The 17,996-nt window shown below is 44.2% G+C and overlaps 1 protein-coding gene across 1 annotated transcript; it reads left to right on the top strand.

Moving 5' to 3' along the window:
- Window positions 1–11: 11 nt before the first annotated feature.
- On the top strand, window positions 12–17,588 carry LOC143424531 (uncharacterized). The gene is made up of 4 exons (XM_076896655.1): window positions 12–322; window positions 12,826–13,189; window positions 14,318–14,685; window positions 14,907–17,588. The coding sequence occupies exons 1-4, from the start codon at window positions 91–93 to the stop codon at window positions 15,899–15,901; spliced, it is 1,959 nt and encodes a 652-aa protein (XP_076752770.1). The 5' UTR covers window positions 12–90; the 3' UTR covers window positions 15,902–17,588.
- Window positions 17,589–17,996: the final 408 nt, after the last annotated feature.

The raw sequence follows: 17,996 nt of genomic DNA, 5'->3' as shown, positions 1-17,996 counted from the left end.
CGCAGAGAGAACGGTACCCCGCGTATATCGCGTGCATGCTCGTGGACGTGTCCAAACTCGAGGCACCTGGGCTATCTTCGTCTGAGAACGATGAAAACGATGGGCGACGTGGTCGCGGATCCCGTCGAGGAACAGAACGAGAGTCTGGGCTCGGGGCAGAACCCGATCGCTGGCAAGGAGTTCGGCCAGAAGACCCTCAGGTCGTTGAAGAGGGGCCTGGGCAGACTTTGGAGGAGGCATCGGGGTAATGCCTCGATCACAGAGTACGACCCTTGTTACAAGGTCGCTTATCTTGGGAACGTTCTCACTGGATGGGCCAAGGGTAAGTGAATCGGTTTATCTGATTTTCTTTTGTCTCTCGCGGGCGCGCGAGGAGACCGGTCGTTAAAAATTGCCTCCGCTCGACGACGCGCGCCGCGTACGGTTGATTCTTAAATCGGCGACGTTTCACCTTTCCTTTTTCCCCTTTTCTCGAAATGCTCGCACGCGTCGATGGTTTCGCAATCGCCGCGCGAGTGGAAAGCAGTGTGCGATCGGTGTTTTCCGCTCGCCCTAAAAGAAGAGTGAAATCACCGTTTGCGCTGAAAATGCGAGTTTTCAGGGAATTTTCCATTCCTCGTAGAAATTTGTTTCAGATGCTTCGCGAGCGTGTTCCGCGTATTCAGATACTCTTTTGAAGAGAAAAAAGTTGGCAGATTACAGAGTGAAAAGAAGATTAGGAATAATGGTTGAGGTAGTTGTTTGGAGGCTCTGTTATTTCTAGCGCTAAACGAGCCCCGCCTGGTAAACAGTAATTAAAGACCCCGGCAAAAAGGCGCGTGGTACGTGCGTATATACTGAATCGTAAACTCGAGACACATGAATGACCGGCCGGAAGTGCGCAATACTTCTTAGAGTTAGCCGGCGAGCAAGGTTAATGTCTAACTAGCGCAATCATACATTCGATCCATTGGTACTGGCAGTTAAAAAGTAACCACCGTGTCTATAAATAATTCGACTCGTTATATCTATCACAGACTCGCTAGAGTATTAAGCAGAGGTCACATCGAGCCATTGTCATCCATTCATGGCCACCAATCGAATTTCGAATAGATATAGAAATGGCAATAACCTTACATAGCATCTTCAATACTAATTGCCACTAACGAACAGTTAGTAATATTACAATTGTTGGGTTTAAAAAATAGATTAGGATATTCTAGTTCGTTCTCTAATCGAAGATAGAGGAACCAAAATGGCGTCGAAAGAAGTAAACTCAAATATTGAAACGCACAGTTACTTTCTTCCAACACTTAAAAGTCTACTAATGAATTCGAATCTACAAAAATAATTGTCGCGTATCTAAATTGGAACTTGCCATTTGATAATTGCAAATCTTTTTTGGAGAACACGTTACTGTTTCTTCTGAAACATTTGCGACGCATTAAAAAAAAAAATACATGATTCGTTTCAAGAATTGTGCATGAAAGAAATAAAAAAAGACCGGCGAAAATGTCAAGGCGAAATTTCCTCGGTGCAACGTGTTGCGAGAGGTTGAAAAGAAAGAAGCATTGCGCGGTGCAACGACCGGACATAGGCGTATACGGAGGGGGTTCCTACTTTCTCTGCATACCTTTGCCTCGGACTGGGTCGGCCTTAATCATCGGGAACGCCATTATTACGGTACGTTTATTCCCAACCGCCTATTTCGCCGCGATTAATTAATTCCCTCGGCGCTGTCTACCGCGCGTGTAGACATTCGCCGCGACAAAAGGAGAGGTCGCGGGCCCCGTCGAGTGAACCGCCCGCGCGATTTACTTTCCGCGAAATCGGCTACCGTTCGTGCAGGGAACCTGGATAGAAACAATTTGAGTAACGATGATGCGATCGGATAACCGTAGCCGATACTTTCACCAACTCGAGAGGTCGACGCGTGCGAACGTTTTAACGTTCATTTATCCCAAATGATGGCAAGTTGATAAGCAAGTCTCGAAGGGTTTTGACATATTTTTGAAAAAAATCGTACCTCGTTTATCTCTCGTAATAGACTTTCGAGATTTTTTTTATATATCGTGGTTAAGATGTGAAATTTGAAACACTTTAATTTGGGATCTAAAGGACGTCATACGACGCTCAAACTGTAGCAACGATAAGCAGTTACATCCAGAAAGAGTATAGTGGATTCTTTGATCTTTTTTATATCTTGTTATGACAAGTATGTAGGTTGATTAGGTGTCTACGAGATGCCTCGAGAAAAACTGAGCGTCAAGAATTCGTTCTGGTTGGTTCGCGCGTGATACGTCGTAGGAATAAATTTGCTCGAGTCGCATTCGCACTTGTAGGAATGATCGTACACGCATTCGTGCATAATTTAATTAATTGTTGCGACAGTTGTTGGTGTTGTCGATTGCTCGAGTCGAAAGGCAAGGGACATTTAGATTTTCAGTACGCGCTAGGATATACCATGACGTTGGTCCTTCGTCGAATTTGCATTAATAGTATCCAGTTTTGCTTCGAACTCGTTCTCGTTGACCTTCGCGCCACATTCGAGAAGAATGCAAATAGATCCAGCCAAATGTCATTCCGTCCAATTGGTTTTTTTGGGGGGGAAGGACGAGTGTCCTCCGCGGCAGTTCCGACTCGACTGCAAATTTTACAAACTTTTGCTATCTGAGATTATCGAAAAACATTATTGTCAAACTTGTATGCGTTTCGATAGAAGAAAGAATAGTTGCTCTTCTTTTTGTCTACGCTGAATACAAAACCTAACTTAACTTACGTCTTCGAATTATGCTAATTAGGTTGCGTTAGGTCAAGTCAGATTGTGTTTCGTATGCATGAAAATACTTATTCTTAGCATCTGATTAATGTGGAAAAAAACATCGGAGTTATTTCAGTCGATTCCAGTTGAATTCCTTGAGCAATTGCGTTATGTTTCAACGAATAGTTTCTCAAGGAATAATTAAGTCTGCTAGTTAAATGTAACTGATGCTAGATCGTTTTCAGGTAGCAATTTTGTCGCCGGTTTTGCTGCGTTTTTCGCGTTTATTTCGAAATATCGACATTCTGATATCTCTTTGTTTCCCAACGAGATAAATATCGACTGAATTCTGCGACGTTGATAAATCATGAACCTTTGTAGCTGCTACTGGGGTGTGAGATGATTATCCTCGTCTTCAGCTATACATTATTCATTCCACTTCGTGTAAGTACGTCTGATCCGAACGTCAGCGTCTACTTTTACTTGGAATTCGTTATGTCTCAATGGTTGTACAATCCATAAATTTCGTTGGCCTATTTCGAGCACGTTCGTTCAGGTGGACTAATAAAGAACAGCGAAAATATTAATTAAAATTACGTGCTCCGCTTTTGTTGAAGGGAGTCAGTTAGCGTTTAAATTTTTCGAACCACTGTGCCCCTCGAATTGTCGTCGAACAAGTTCGAGGCATTTAAAATTCAGTGAGAGGATCTTTAAGACTATTCATGTCGAGTCCATCAGTGAATATCATAAATATCAAGATTAACAGAAGAACGTGTAAGAATATGAAAATTTTACAATGGTGAAAGACAAAATTCTCGGGGGTTTAAATAAGACGAACTCGCACACGAAAAATATTACTAAAGGAATAAAAAAAGATTCAAAAGGAGGAATAACAATTTCATCGATTGCTTTTATTATCAAGTCTCAAGGTAACCAAATTCATCACGCGATCCGTCGATTTGCTAGCTTGAAAAAGCCAATAAAAACCAACAATAAAAATAAAATCGAGATTCCACTGTCAATATTAATCTCAAGCCTCGCTTGGTCAACGAGAAGAAAAAGAACTCCGCCACGAACCATCGACAAATCTTACCAAAATAATTCGATGATCGATCTCTCCAATTTTTTTTTATAATTTCTCAAGGAAAAGACTCGCATTTCCTTCTTGAAATCGCCGACTTAATCGCACGGTACTTATAGTATCGCTAGACAGGAGTGAAAAAGTGTCGTTCTTTACACAACGGCGCGACACCAACCAGATTCATGGTCATGTTTTACAGCTATGTTATCGAATGGTGTCCTTACGTCTCGTGTTGTCTCTATGTAAGTAGTCTCGAAATGTGTCTCTATAAATTCCGTGGAAAAAGTCGGATACCGTGCACGTTACGACGCGGCGGTAGTATAAGCTGTTTGATTTACCGGGAGGGTGGCATTGTACGTAACGTGGCCAACTGGTAATAAAAGGAACGGTCAAGCATAAAGCGGGGAAAGTTTTATGGAAAACGATTTAATGTACGCGCGTTTCTCGAATTGAAAGATTCAATTCGAGAAAGCTTCCAATTTCGTCGTCCACGCGAGCCCAACTCGAGGAAAGTGTATTCAGATGGGAGCAGTCCACAGTGGAAACGGAGTGACTTTAAAACCGAGTTTTCCCAAGAGGCACGCTCGCTTCGTGCACGCCTGGGAATATTATTCTTCTAGACAATCAGTTGTTTGCGAAACTGCGTTACGTAAATAAAAAAAAAATATATATATATATACATCCATGAATCATGCTGGAAAAGTGGAATCGTCCAGTTTAAAGTAACGAAGTTATTGCTGTAATCCCGTGATTCTTTTCAATTTTACGTTTGAACGATGTTGGTAATGATCACGGTGTTGATGCAAGTATGCTTCCAGGGATTTCGAACTGAAATCCGTCTTGAATTGTTTGTTTTATAGTTATTGCGAGCTGCTCGGTCACTGGGTAGATTTTTAAGCTGTTACACCGAGGTTTCTTTTTTCATACAGCGTATTTGTATTGGGATTAAAGCTAGGAAGAATAGTGCAGAGAATTTGAAATGAAAATTATCTCTTTCTAGTCGTAAAAGCGTCGAGAGAATGAAAAGAGAAGTAGAAGTCTTAACTGGATAATTCAGAAGCCTAGTGTCGCAAATAAACGTTCGCTGATTCGTTATCGCGTTTCCTGATTTACACCAATCAATTTCTGTCTGACTGATGATAGATCGATATTCGAGGGATGGATTATAAAATTATTTTTAAACCACGCGTCAGAATTTCACATCCGCTTACAGCGCAATAAGCGTCTCGCATACGTGGCCGTTATTGTTTGAATAATTTTTGGCACGACCACTTATATCGAGTCAGCTTATCACCCGGATCCACATGTTCGATACACGCTTTAATACGCGAGATTACTGTCAATCGAACAACGCGGAGCTTTCAACGTGATTTATCAGTCACGTCCGGCACTTGAAGATACGCACCACGAGACATTAATTTTCCATTAAAGTATACGTAACGACGTAATAGCGAACAAATGAAAGTCCCGTAGAACGTGTTACCACCCCATTAGTCGCTGGTTAACGATTCACATAGAACCAAATAAATTTTCAAAGTTCATTTTCTTTAATCGAGAACTTTTCTTTAAGAAGAATTATCTTTCATTTACTTTTCTCGTAGATTTTCTCACAGATCAGTTGATGAAAATATATTTTGATCTTATTTCGCTCGAGACGCAATGGAGAACTGCGTAGCTCAAAAATATTTCGACCTTGCGCCGACAGAAACGAGAGAGGTTTGTAAATTTAGATCGATTGGTGGTCCCAGAATTCGAGCAGTCTTTCAGGTGCTTAGCGCCGTCCGAAAATATACAATCGTTTGCTGGGAACCGGTTGTAAAATTGTTGATTGGAGGCGCAACAATTTCGCCGTAGAATAACAGGATGTTTAATGGCCGAAAAATAGCCATTTCGTTGAATCGAACGAGCGGTGAAATTGTAAACACTCGCGACGAGTGATCTCGTCCGAATAAACGCGTGCAGAGCAAATTGGAGGAATCGAAATTCGCGCAAGACGTGACTAGAATCGTGTTGCGCAAAGGAGAACATTTTCCTACGCAGGAGTATGCACATTACGAGAACCAATTCCATTGTTGCCGATGGAATTGAAATTAATTCGCGTCTGTTCAGGAAACGCGTGGTAACTGAAATTAATATCATGAATTAAGCGATGAACATCTCGTGGCAGATAGACAAACGATCCGCATCGGTGGCGTAATAATTTTCCTTGGGAAAGATGGATCTAGAAAACTCTGTTTGCCTACGAGTCGAGTAATTCTTAAACGCAACTATGAAGAAACAAACGATTGAATTAACAATGCCCCTTTTGCCGCATCGTTCACACGAGAGCCAAAAATTTCATCAAAAATGCTATTTAATTTCTTCGAAGGACTCTCAATATCTCACGTAGAACACGAAATAAAAACAGATTACCCGACACTTAACTTGTCGCACAGAGTACATACAAATACCGCGTAAACAAATATTATCAAAGGTTGTAAAACGATAAAACAGGAACAGATGCTCAATCAAATATTCCACATACACAAAGACGTAACAGAATAAAAAAAAAAACGAAGCATATCGATGATACGTCGTCAACAAAGATATCGATCCCCAAATTACTCGAGTTCCAAATGCAATCCCATTCCACGCTGATAAAAAAAAAAGTAATCCCACAGCTCCAACAGTTGTCGCTATCAGTCATCGCGCGAAGCATAAAAAAATATTGAAACCATAGTACGCAGGGGCATCGACGAAACGCATCAGGCATCACGGGAAAACGGACACGCCTGGCGTCGATCTGTATCTGTGCCACCAGCGAATCGATGCGCACCGAAAGTTCGTTAACTCCACTGAATCCATGCAGTCTGGATTGGCGACCAGCCAGCGACAATGGTCCAGGCGAACGCGGACTTTTCATTTCCTGGGATGACACGCGAGAACGCAGCCAGCAGGGGTAGCAACCACGCGCGGTACCAGCAGAGTGGCATCCTGTTTGGGCCAGCACTAGGCTCCACTCTCTGGCTCCACGCCCGTGGCTCGCGTTTTCTGGGAATACCAAACGAGCCACGAGGAGAGAGAGAAAGAGGCCTGGACAATAGCGGACGGGTAACGGAAGAAAAATGAACTGGTATACCGACATTACCTTTAATTGGATAATACCAAGCGGAGTGTTACGGCCTGGCGGTCGTAGTAGCCCTGCTGCACCAATCCTCTGGAGCAGCCATCGCTCTCTCGACGCTCTTCCTGTTCCGCGTCGTTCCAGATCGTCCGTTTTTCCGCTCGCGATTCGATACGTTCGACTGATACATACGCGTGTGTATCGTTGGATCGTGACGATCATTGTCAACGACGCGGCGGCTCTTGTTTTCTCTCGACGTGCCGCGAATTCCACGATCCACGGTGAAGAGGATCGGTGGATGTTGCGCGTCGCTCGAAATTAGTACTGGGTCTCGGGTTAATTGGTGTTCGAAGGGAATATTAGGCGGTGTACGGGAATTACTCGTTCGCTGTGGAACAAGCGCGTGTAATAATTCTGTTCTAACGATCGAAGTCGAGCGACTGGGTTCTGGAATTTAGTAGCAGGTGTGTCTCGTGTAGGAGAATTACTCGCTCGTATCGATCAGAGTTCGAATAAAATTTCGTTTATCTGGAGGATCGTTTAGAAGAGTCATCTGATAGAAATGAAATGACTATAATAAATTGAGAGTTGGGGGAAGAAATAATTGCAGATTAGTTCTTATCGTTTCTCTGGAGAAATTAGAAAGAAACGTGGATACACGTTATCTCTTCTCGTCTCTTTTAGAAATTCTAATTTTTGGTATAAATAGCATTTTATTCTCTGTATCTTCTGGCTAATAGATCCTAGAAGTCATAAAAGAGTACCATTAGCGAGGTATCTACCAAAGATGTCTTCTCATTGCTGTTCTCTCAAACCTTTATTATAAAGCTCTCTTCGTTCAGAAAAGTCGAGACCTTCTGTTGGTACAAATTATGTAAATCCATGCGATTAATCCTAAAAATGGAACCGTACCTTAAGAGCAAGTGTAGCACTCGAATTTAAATAAGTAACTCTGTACACAAGCGACGTCACGTTATTATGCAATTCTGAAAATCGTGTAATTACCTGTACAGTCAGTGTTCGCGTAAGAAACTGTCGTAATGTCAGGCTGGTGTTGTTGCGTAACCCTAAAAAAATGCTGGCAAAAGAAGGACTGAGACGTTTACTATTTGTCAGCGAGCGAATCGACGCGCAATTTGACTCGTTCGATCTTGGGGCGAACGAAAATTTCCACTCGAGCAGGCATGAATATACATAATTGACACGGCGTGCGCGCAAACAAATGGATTTTATCGGTGGTACGAGAACAAGCGTGTCGCCACGGTGGTAAACGATGGGACAGCGATGGCCAAGGAGAATGCGCGACGAATTAACACCAAATATCAACCGGTCCCGCTGATCCCATTGTGAGAACAAGCCAGACTAACGTCGTGTCGGAGTTTTTAACGATCCTTCGCACGGTTCACTTTTATCGATCGTAATCACCTGTTCGCCAGAGATCGTTCGCCGCCATTTTTAGATTATATATCGCGCGTAAGCCAAGCTTTAATTTCAGCCCCGTTATCAATCGTCTCTGCTCGAATCTTTCGCTAATCAGTCGTGGCTTATACCAAATCATTGGAATATTTCTGACGATTACGTACAATTGATTAAATGGTATTATACAAAATTGGTTTTGCACTCTATTGGACCACTTGTACGTCTACTGTTGGATTAAACTTGTTAAATGTTGCAAACGCAAACGTTAGAACAGTTTCGTGAACCACTACATTTCATTGGGATACGCGTTGAATTTATTCGCGAAACCCGTGTTTCACCCCCTGCAATTGTTTCGGTGCCGTTGAAATTCGATTTCGAATCGAATCCCTCGAGCCAGTCGTCTCTCGAACTAATGGCACGTAAGCGTATAGGAAATTGAAACACAGAACACAGATCGGATGTCGTTTTTCCCTTGCCATTTGGGGTGGATTCGAATTTCAAATCGGCGAGTAACAGCCGCGAGCTCGAACGGTTCGATGTCGTCGTCGTTTCTGTCTGTAATATCGTTGCTCGTATTTTTCTCGCATATGATTTCACGCCTCTGTCGTCGAATAAAAAGAGGAGCACGTGCGTTTCACGAGTGACATTGGACGAAGTTGCGCGAGTCGAATTATGGTTGCAAGATTGTCGTATCTGTCTTAATCGATCGTTCGATTTTTTACCGATGCAACTAAAAACATGACGCACGATCGATCAGTTATGTGTTTTATAACATTTAGAGAGCAAACTACATACGCCCGCGTAACTACGAAGCGAATGCAATATTTGCTTTGCCTCGATCGTTAGTTAGCAGGGGTTAAACGTGGTTTGCTTTGCTATTGGTGTAATCGTTGCTAATCGAGCCGCGTTTGAGCTAGTTACACTCGAAACTTTATAGAGTAACGTAAAAAGGTAAATAGAAGTAAAAGTTAGAGCCGCAAGAACAAGGAAGACAACGTGCAAATGGTTCTCTGTAGACTTTCATGGTTAAGGTGATCCGATCTTACAATGTCAGTTGGCAGAACACGTAACTTGGCTACCAGGAAGCGCGATACTGTTTCCGTTAATAGGCGCAGAGTGTTTTTGCGTTAGCAAAATGACACCGTACGACATTCGTTCCTGTTTGCAAAAGACATTCGCGAACTATCAACTATCAACGACACGAGGCAGATATCGCGTGTGTCTCGAGTTAATTAAGTTCAATTAATAAATAGAAAGTTGTGCGGAAAGCATCGATATTGTCGTTAGATTTAAATCAACGTATTGGATGTTCATCAGTATATTAGTTTCCAGGTAAATCGAGTTTTCACTTATGAATATCGTTTTTATGGCCGCTGTTTTCATCGCGAAAAAATCGTCGACCTCTCGTCCGCGAGCAGCGAACTTGAAAAATGGCGAAAATTAGAATTTCAAAAAAGAGAAAAGAGGAAAAAGCTATCTATGTCCCTCTATCCCGAAATTCATTTAATTCCGCCAATAGGAAGTGAAAATGTCATTTTCGGTGGATATTTGCTAAAGTGATGTGAAAGTGGTATTTTACGTAAGGTGAAAGCTATGTTTTATATAATAAATATATCCATGCGTAAAAATTTATTTGAAAATACCTCGAATCGTTCGTTTCTATCGATAATCCGTCTTTGACGACTGTTTTTGCACGGTCGTCGCATTTATTGTTACGTGCGGGAATTATTATCGCGCGTCAGCTTGAATATAGAAAGTGTTTGCAGGTGTCGGACATCTTTTTTAAATCATGATAATTAGCTGGTTCCGTTTTCGTAAACAATATTCACGAGCAAATATTGGTAGAGACTAATTGCTACTACGTTTCCATTGGAAAAATCTTATTCACGGACTTCTTTCTGCGCGACCCATCGATTTTTCCTTCTTGGCGTCGCTTTTAATCCGTCGACAGGACGTTTTCATTAAAATCCAAAGGCGCTGAAGTCACGGCTATTCAAAGAATATTCTCGAATGGAAATCCATTATGAATGAATGATAAGTCAACCTGCTTGCATAGTTGCATAGAGTTTGAATGGAGTGCGATAAATTGCGATTCATTATTGATAAATCGTTAAATATTTGGAATAATTTGCATAAATACATAATTCATCGTTTCGCGTGAACTTTTTGAACTTATTGCTCGCAAAAGTTACCACCACATTCTTAACGAAATAAACTCGTCTACATTCGTGCAAAACGATTTTACAAAAATACAAACAGAAATATCTTTATCCTGCAAATTTAATCCTAGAAGTTTGTCTGAAAGTATTTTATATCGTCTCGTGTTGTACTCTGTAATTAAAATTCCTGCTTCTATCTCGTGGCAAACTTACGATTGCGCTGTAGAGAGATTCTAAACAATCGTAGACCGGCTGACCGCGCTGCTGAATCTACCGCGTGGTGCAATCATCCTCTGTCTACTGACTGTAACCAGTCTTACTGAATCCACTGCAACTAGCTTCCTTGAATCTATTGCAGCTAGTCTTCCTAAATCTGCTGAAACAAGTCCTGTTAAGTCTACCGTGCAACTAACTCTCTCAGCTCTACTGCAGCTCTAACCCTTCTGAATCAGATGCTCGCAGCTTTGCTACATCCGCTGCAACTTTGTTAAACATTTTCACGAGTGTGATCACCATAGAAATATCGCTTTCGCCACACATATAAAATTTAATCGTTCGAACATTCCTCCTCGTTATTCTACTTCTCGCGACAGATCACTCGATGATCGAAATTTAAGACCAACGAGGGATGAAACCGTAAAGCTGTGCGAATTTTGTACGACGCGAACAATTTTAGATGGTTGGAAAAGATTGCGATCGAAATAGATTTCCCGTGGCGTATGAAATTAGGCGAACTGGGAGGTAGAAAAATGTCCGTTCACCTGCCGCTCCGTTGCACCCTGGCGTGTTCGTGGCCCGCGCCGCGTTCCCCACTTTCCCGCCCTCCCGTCCCTCTCGAACTGTAACATAACTGTACACCCGTTTCCTGTATCTCTAAATTGGCAACGCGATCCGCGCCGCAACGGCGAATCGAACTGTATCGAAGGTCAGGATGCGCCTGTCCCTCGATTTAGCTCCGCCGGTGTATTCCGCGCGCGTATACGAGCTGGAATGCTCAGCCAGGGCGTACACGCGCCCGTGGCATCCAGCTGTAACGGCTGTTCGCCGCGCGAGTTTCCCGCTCGCGCCTCCTCGAACCAGGCGAACTTCGAAGAACGCCGCCGCGAACTTCCGGATCGCATTTTCGGCGTTATTGCTCTGGCGATTAAAGCAGAGTCGCCAAGTTCCCGGTAGCAGCCCCCTGAAGGCCTCCACGGAACGGTGATCGAAGAAGTTAGCAAATTTCTAGTTTATTGTAGAGGGTGAAGAAACTATTGCAAACACTTTCGTCAGCGTCGTTTGTTTGAGACGTTGTCGAGGAATTTCTGGAACGTTATGGAACTGTAGGATGGCAGTTTGTAGCATGTGTTACACTTTACTAATACTTAATTCGGATGAAATAATTATTCGTGACGTCGATTACATTAAATATTAATGAAACGAGTGGTATATCATAAGGTTCCGTTAGCTGGAGAGTTTTGTGCTCGGAATTAATCAAATTACTTTTATACATTCGTTTCATATTCGCTGCGTGAGAGTATTAAAAAGTTTGCATTCGTTGCATTGGTTTGTTAAATGAAAATTCTCTTCTTGGATGAAAACGACACGGTGGCGTGTTCGTCGCCTTCGACGTAACTGATTATACATTTACATGCATTTACTTGCATTTGTATACTTTATACTTTCCCGTGTCACGTTATTCGAAAAGCAATCAATCGTTTACGTAAACTTGACTTTAACCCTGAAGCGAGCCACTTCGTTTCTGGCTTTTCAAATACAAGCAATAGGTGTTATACGCGAGCAGTGCAATTTTACCGCGTGTAATTGCACGCGGAAACGAGCGGTGAAACTCGTGTACGCGTTGCTTTTGTCCCGATTGCTGTTACTCGCCGATGCCACTGTTAATAACATCGCAACAGAAACATTGAACAATAATGGAACACAATAACAGTGTCCCTGCAATTATGCAAGAATAGCGTAACGTCGTTTGCAACAATTACTCTCGTTGCGAAGTCTGTTACGATTCTAGCGCCGCAAATATTGCTCTCACGAGACGAACAGTGTTACAACATTATCATTTCAAATTGCAACTGGTCGCTATTGCAAAGTTCGATAAGACAGTTTCCTGGAGAACTTGGAGAACCCCATTTAAACTACTTCAACCAAAGTGTCTCGAGCAAATTTCGATTTTCAATCATCCTCGAAACCCAAATCCAACGCGAACGGAATTCCTCGTCGCCACCCAAACACCAAACATCCCCTCATTCGAGTCCGCTAACGCGAGACGCGGTCGAGACGATCCTCAGCTGCGGTTTAACGCAAGAAACACTGATCGATTTTGCAGGCGAGGGCTGCGTGGAGAAACCGGTGTCGACGCTGTGGCGCAACTACGTGTCCAGCAGCAGGCCGGACGTGTCGATGAGGCTGACGGTGACGAACGGCGGTTTGACCGCGACGACGAAGGACCACGGGCTGACGGAGTACTGGGCGCACAGGGTGACCTATTGCACGGCACCCGCGTCCCACCCACGGCTATTCGTCTGGGTCTACAGGCACGAGGGGCGAAGGCTGAGGCCCGAGCTCAGGTGCCACGCCGCCCTCTGCAGCAAGGAGTCCACCGCCAGGAGGCTGGCCTCGACCTTGAACGCCAGGCTACAGCAGGCGCTCCTGGAATTCCGACGGGACAAGGTCTCCAGACAAAATGCTAGGTAAGCGCCATCGATCGTGCATCCTGCGCACGTGTCCTTTCCTCGTTCAACGGATTTATGAAGGGAAAACGAGGGGTCGTCGACAGGTAGAACAAGATGGCGGAATAACTCATTCAGTCGTTCACGTCGTTACGTTACTAACGATGATACTTTTTAGGCTTGCAATAGATATCTTATCGTTAGAGTTTGTTGATCGCGACTGGTTAATTACATTTGCACTACTGCTGTTGCGTTTGTACCGCCGAATTAGCGAACTGTTCGTAATATTTGGGATGTTACGAATTAGAAGAATGATTACTAACGCTTTGATGTCAAATAGAGCTTGATAGAGAGATCTTCGCATGAGAAAAATAAAATTTTATATTCGATCAAGTAATGTCCAATTACAATATCAGGCTAAATCTCGTTACTAGCGTAAAGTAATTAGCAATTGGAAATTCGAAATGTATTTACCAAGCGCGACGCGATGGGAGTCCCACGCACGTCGATGAAAGCTTTAACGATCGAATTGGCGTTGTCGCGTGATTTACTGCAACAGAATCGAGGATAGTGGGATCCCATAAGAATTCGGTAACGGGGAAATCGAATGCATCCACTCTGTGTGGATGCGCCAGCCGACACGAGCTACCGTAAGGCTGCGACCTCTCGCTGAAGGGACAATTTGGGTCGCGTCCGTAGATCACGATCGCCGCGATCGAGTCACGGATCCAGGTCAGGCTCGATCGCTGAACGACGCGCATTTGACCGCACGTTACCATGGAAGTCACGAGGGGTCACCAGTCGCTCTCCTTCCCCAATCAACCTTTACCTCCTTTCCCCAAAATTCTCTAAAATATTCCTTAAAATAATTATTATGGTTAATTGCGACGAATGACCTGTATCACGTATCTCTTCAGCTGTTTCGACAGTGAACACGTGAAACACACTGAAAAACGAGACGATCACACAAACTCGTTCGAGCCCATTCCCTAAAATAATTATTATGGTTAATTGCAACGAATGATCTGTATCGCGTATCTCTTCAGCTGATTCGATAGTGAAGCATACGTGAAGCGTACTGAAAAACGAAACGATCGAACAGAAACTCGTTCGAGCCTAAAAACTGGATATTTTTACCTTGGTTTATAGATTATCGCTAGCAAACGCTCTGTACGAGAACCCATCGTTACCACGGCGAAAGCTGCTGCTCAGCACCGGGGGTCAGAACTACCGACCGCCCCTCGAGAGGTCGAAGAGCGCGCCGAAACTGTCGGCGATCGAAGAAGACATCGTCGCCGAGGAGATAGAACAACAGAGGATCCTCGAGGAGTTGAGGACACTCGAGAACGTGGCTCGCAGCTGGCAAGATCAAGACAGCTGGAGGCTGGCTCGGTTATTGGACGCTCTGAATCGCGAGTCCTCCGACGAGAACGGAAGTATCTCCAGCGGGTGCGAGACAGCCAGCACCGCGACGAGCGAGGAGAGAGCACCTGGCCCTGAAGATCATCACGCTACAGGTAATAATTTGCATCTTTCGTATCTGAACCAACGGAACAGACACGAGCGTTTGAACGATATTAAAATTGACAATTTTTTCAAATATTCAGAAATTCCAAGTACCTCTTTGAATCAATAAAACTTCGCGCGTGTTGCTAATAATATTGGATACATAAAGAGAACGGAAATCGAACTACAATCTTGTTAGTCTGTTCGATAACACGATACACGTATGTTACAGTGGACGTGGCTGAGCAGCGGACGGTCAGAAGAGTGATGTTCTCGGACGAAGCCGTGGTAAGGGGTCCAGGTCCGCGGAGGAACTCCGAGGGCTCTCCTCATTTCATGACCTGCGCAGGTAGCCCCCGTTTTCACCGCCGGAACGTGGTCGCCAGCCGGAAGATGTTCTCGTCGGGAAACGAGGAGGACGAGTCCATGGAGGAGGAGGAGGACGAGTCGATGGAGGAGCCTAGCTCGCACGTGTTCGACTTCGAGGACGTCGAGGACTTCGACGACGTGGTCGATTACAGGCCTAGGGGCGAGGTGCTGCGCAGGCTGGAGGACCCCCAGGACCGAGAGAGACGGGTGATGGAGAAGTATCCGGGTCGGGTGAACCACGACCTGTTGCAAAACGACGAGTCGCCGTTTCTGACGTTGGACTCGCTCGACGAGGAGGTAGACAGCGACGAGAGCGGTTACGTGGAGGCGCCGCCCAAGTCTCTGTTGGGCCAGGACGATCGCAAGGAGGAGGAGGACGGGAACGACAACGGTTGCGTGGATTCTCGTCAGGGCCAGACTGAGTCCTCCAATCTGCTCAGGGGTGTAAGCGCGCGGGACGGTCAGAGGAAGGGGAAACACGAGGATTCCAAAGAAAATATGATCATAGAAGAGGAGGAGGAGGAGGAGGAGGAGGAAGAGGAGAGCGAGGAGGACGAGGAGAACGTCGAGTCGAAGGATGCTCTGTTGGTCGTCGAGAACAATCAGAGGATCAAGGAGAAAGAGCGCGAGAGGGATTTCATTAAGTGCCCCATCTCGGAGACCATCAAGAAACTGGCGAACGCGTCGCTGAAGAGCTCCAAATCGTTGGAGATGACCACGAACAGCTGTCTGAAGGCGCTGAACAATATGAAGACCTCGAAATCGTTCGACGGGGTCAAAACGGTGGAGATGGACGGGGAGTCCCCTAGCCTCCATCAGAGGAAGCAGTTGCTGGCCCAGCAGGGCGTTATCGTTTGAAAGCTTGTCCAAATAAAAAAAGTACGAGACACGGTGGCCCCGAGGATCCTTAAGCCTAGGTCTGGCCTAACCCCTGACCCAATCTTTCGATGCTCTTCTACTTCGGAGGGAATGACAGGACGAATGTACATCGCGTATCGTAGACTCGTATCGTCGTTTACGTTTGTTTAGACAATTCTGAGAGGGTTAGAAAATTTCTGGGGGATACGTTAGTCGACTTTATTCGAGGATAGGTATACGTAAATGTATACCTGCGAGATGTTCGTTTCGTTCGATCAATAAGAGTCTTTGGTAACTGTTCTACGCGCGTTATTGATTTAATGGAAACGAAGCGCGGTTCCGTCCGTGTGCCGCGGGGACGCGCAACGTTGGAGCTCGCGGGGTTTGGCATGTTGTTCTATTATGTTTGTTGCGAATCGAATCGATTTTTCGATTAATCAGGACGGATAACTTTAATTCGCGTTAACGATTGTTGAGTCGCGTGCGCTTTTGACCGTTGGTCTGATCGCTCGGACGAACACGGTCATTAGTCGCACCGGTATGTTAATTATAAGAGCAAATCGAACGTTACGTCGGCCGCTCTTGCGAAGCGTGGTACAATTATTTCCGGTTATCGAGTTAAGCGAGTGTGTACTTACGATGGGAAGTGAGTCGAGCGAGTTTTGCGTGCTGTTTGAGGGTGGTATCGTGGAGAATCCCGGAATAGGAACATCGTTGGCTAGAAAAGTTCCGAGTCTCCGAGAATGGTGATCTTCGAGGTCTTTATAAGGTTGATCGTTGGGCAGATTCGCCGGGAGTAAATAGAACGAGAACGATCGTCTTGTAAATATATTTAATAACAGCTAAGAATACTAGGGATTTTAAGATTTCATTACCAAAATCTTACGGTGAAGTGCTTTTTTGAAATTAAAAGAAAAGTTATATCTGTTATAATTTAAAGTCGTTTAATTTTATTTAAGATATTACCACGCACACAACGTTTCTTCATTGTACGAATGTTCGGCGGTAGCATTCGAGCCCGTTAAAGTGTACCCCGCCGAGGTAATTCGGTGCAACCAGAATGCGTGCAACGCTCTATTCAAATCCGTGCGCTTCGTACTTGCCGTAAATGAGATTAAAACTCTACCTTGCGTTAGCCGCGGATAATTCATTCACGGAATCTGTTTGAATAATTCGAGCTGTCGCTGTATCTCGATTAACTGTTAACACGGTTCTTAAATAGGAACGTGCCATATGTGTGCCCTCCCCCCAGTGCTTTTACTGTAATACAAACCTCTATCCTCCTACGCATACACGGAGACTTTCCAGGAAAGAGCTTTAATATCGTGCCCACTCTGGTAACTGAAATTTCGGCCAAATTACATCCCGCAAACGTACGATGCAAACGAATATTTAGGTAGAACGTAAATTTTCTACGAGAACTTAATAGCGTTCGTCGACTCGGTTGATAACGTAGGTATTCGCAGAATCGTTACCAGAAAAGAGACGATATGTCGTATATATTAACGAGTAATCTGGACTGAACACTATGATCGCACAATGTATTCGGTGTCTAGTTAGAAAACAACCTGCTCGTTTACCACGGTAGATGTCACGCAAGACAAGAGGTATTCAAAATATTGTCACCATTGCTGTACAAGAAAGGTTCGAAGGCCAATAAAGAAGAAAAAAAATTCTTGAAAATCCGCAGCTGTACGTTCGTACGCGTTTTATACGTTCCAGAGACCGCTGGAACCTTCTCAAGCTCGCAGAAATTTGCGTTCGTAAGCAGTTAGTAAGTATCGTGACCGTTACCAGTTGGTCAATAATTACAGATCGCGTGCAAAACCGGCAGAGAGCACGAATCACGACACTCTGAATATACACGTCTCTTCCTGCAGATCCAGGTCAATCAATAAGTCAGCAACATCTCCATGGATATCAACTTCGCAACTTCGTTCGAAGGGCCGAACGAAGTATTCTCCCTCTCCAAAACCGAAATTCTAAATTGAACCCTGATGCTGAATTCTTCAATTAATTATTAATCAAGAACAATGCAGAATATTTCTTCGATTCGTTGAAAACATTTTGACCATCTCTGCTGTATTAGCAAACT

This window comes from Xylocopa sonorina, chromosome 6 (genome assembly GCF_050948175.1).
Source record: "Xylocopa sonorina isolate GNS202 chromosome 6, iyXylSono1_principal, whole genome shotgun sequence".
NCBI lineage: Eukaryota > Metazoa > Arthropoda > Insecta > Hymenoptera > Apidae > Xylocopa > Xylocopa sonorina.
The sequence above is the reverse complement of the archived record's forward strand: the minus strand, read 5'-3'. Positions and strand labels throughout refer to the sequence as shown.

Bases quoted from the DNA above. Each gene is read 5' to 3' on its own strand.
- LOC143424531 (XM_076896655.1), top strand. From the start codon at position 91: ATGAAAACGATGGGCGACGTGGTCGCGGATCCCGTCGAGGAACAGAAC. The intron at 323-12,825 runs GTAAGTGAATCG...TCGATTTTGCAG, and splicing joins TCTCACTGGATGGGCCAAGG to GCGAGGGCTGCGTGGAGAAA. The intron at 13,190-14,317 runs GTAAGCGCCATC...CTTGGTTTATAG, and splicing joins GTCTCCAGACAAAATGCTAG to ATTATCGCTAGCAAACGCTC.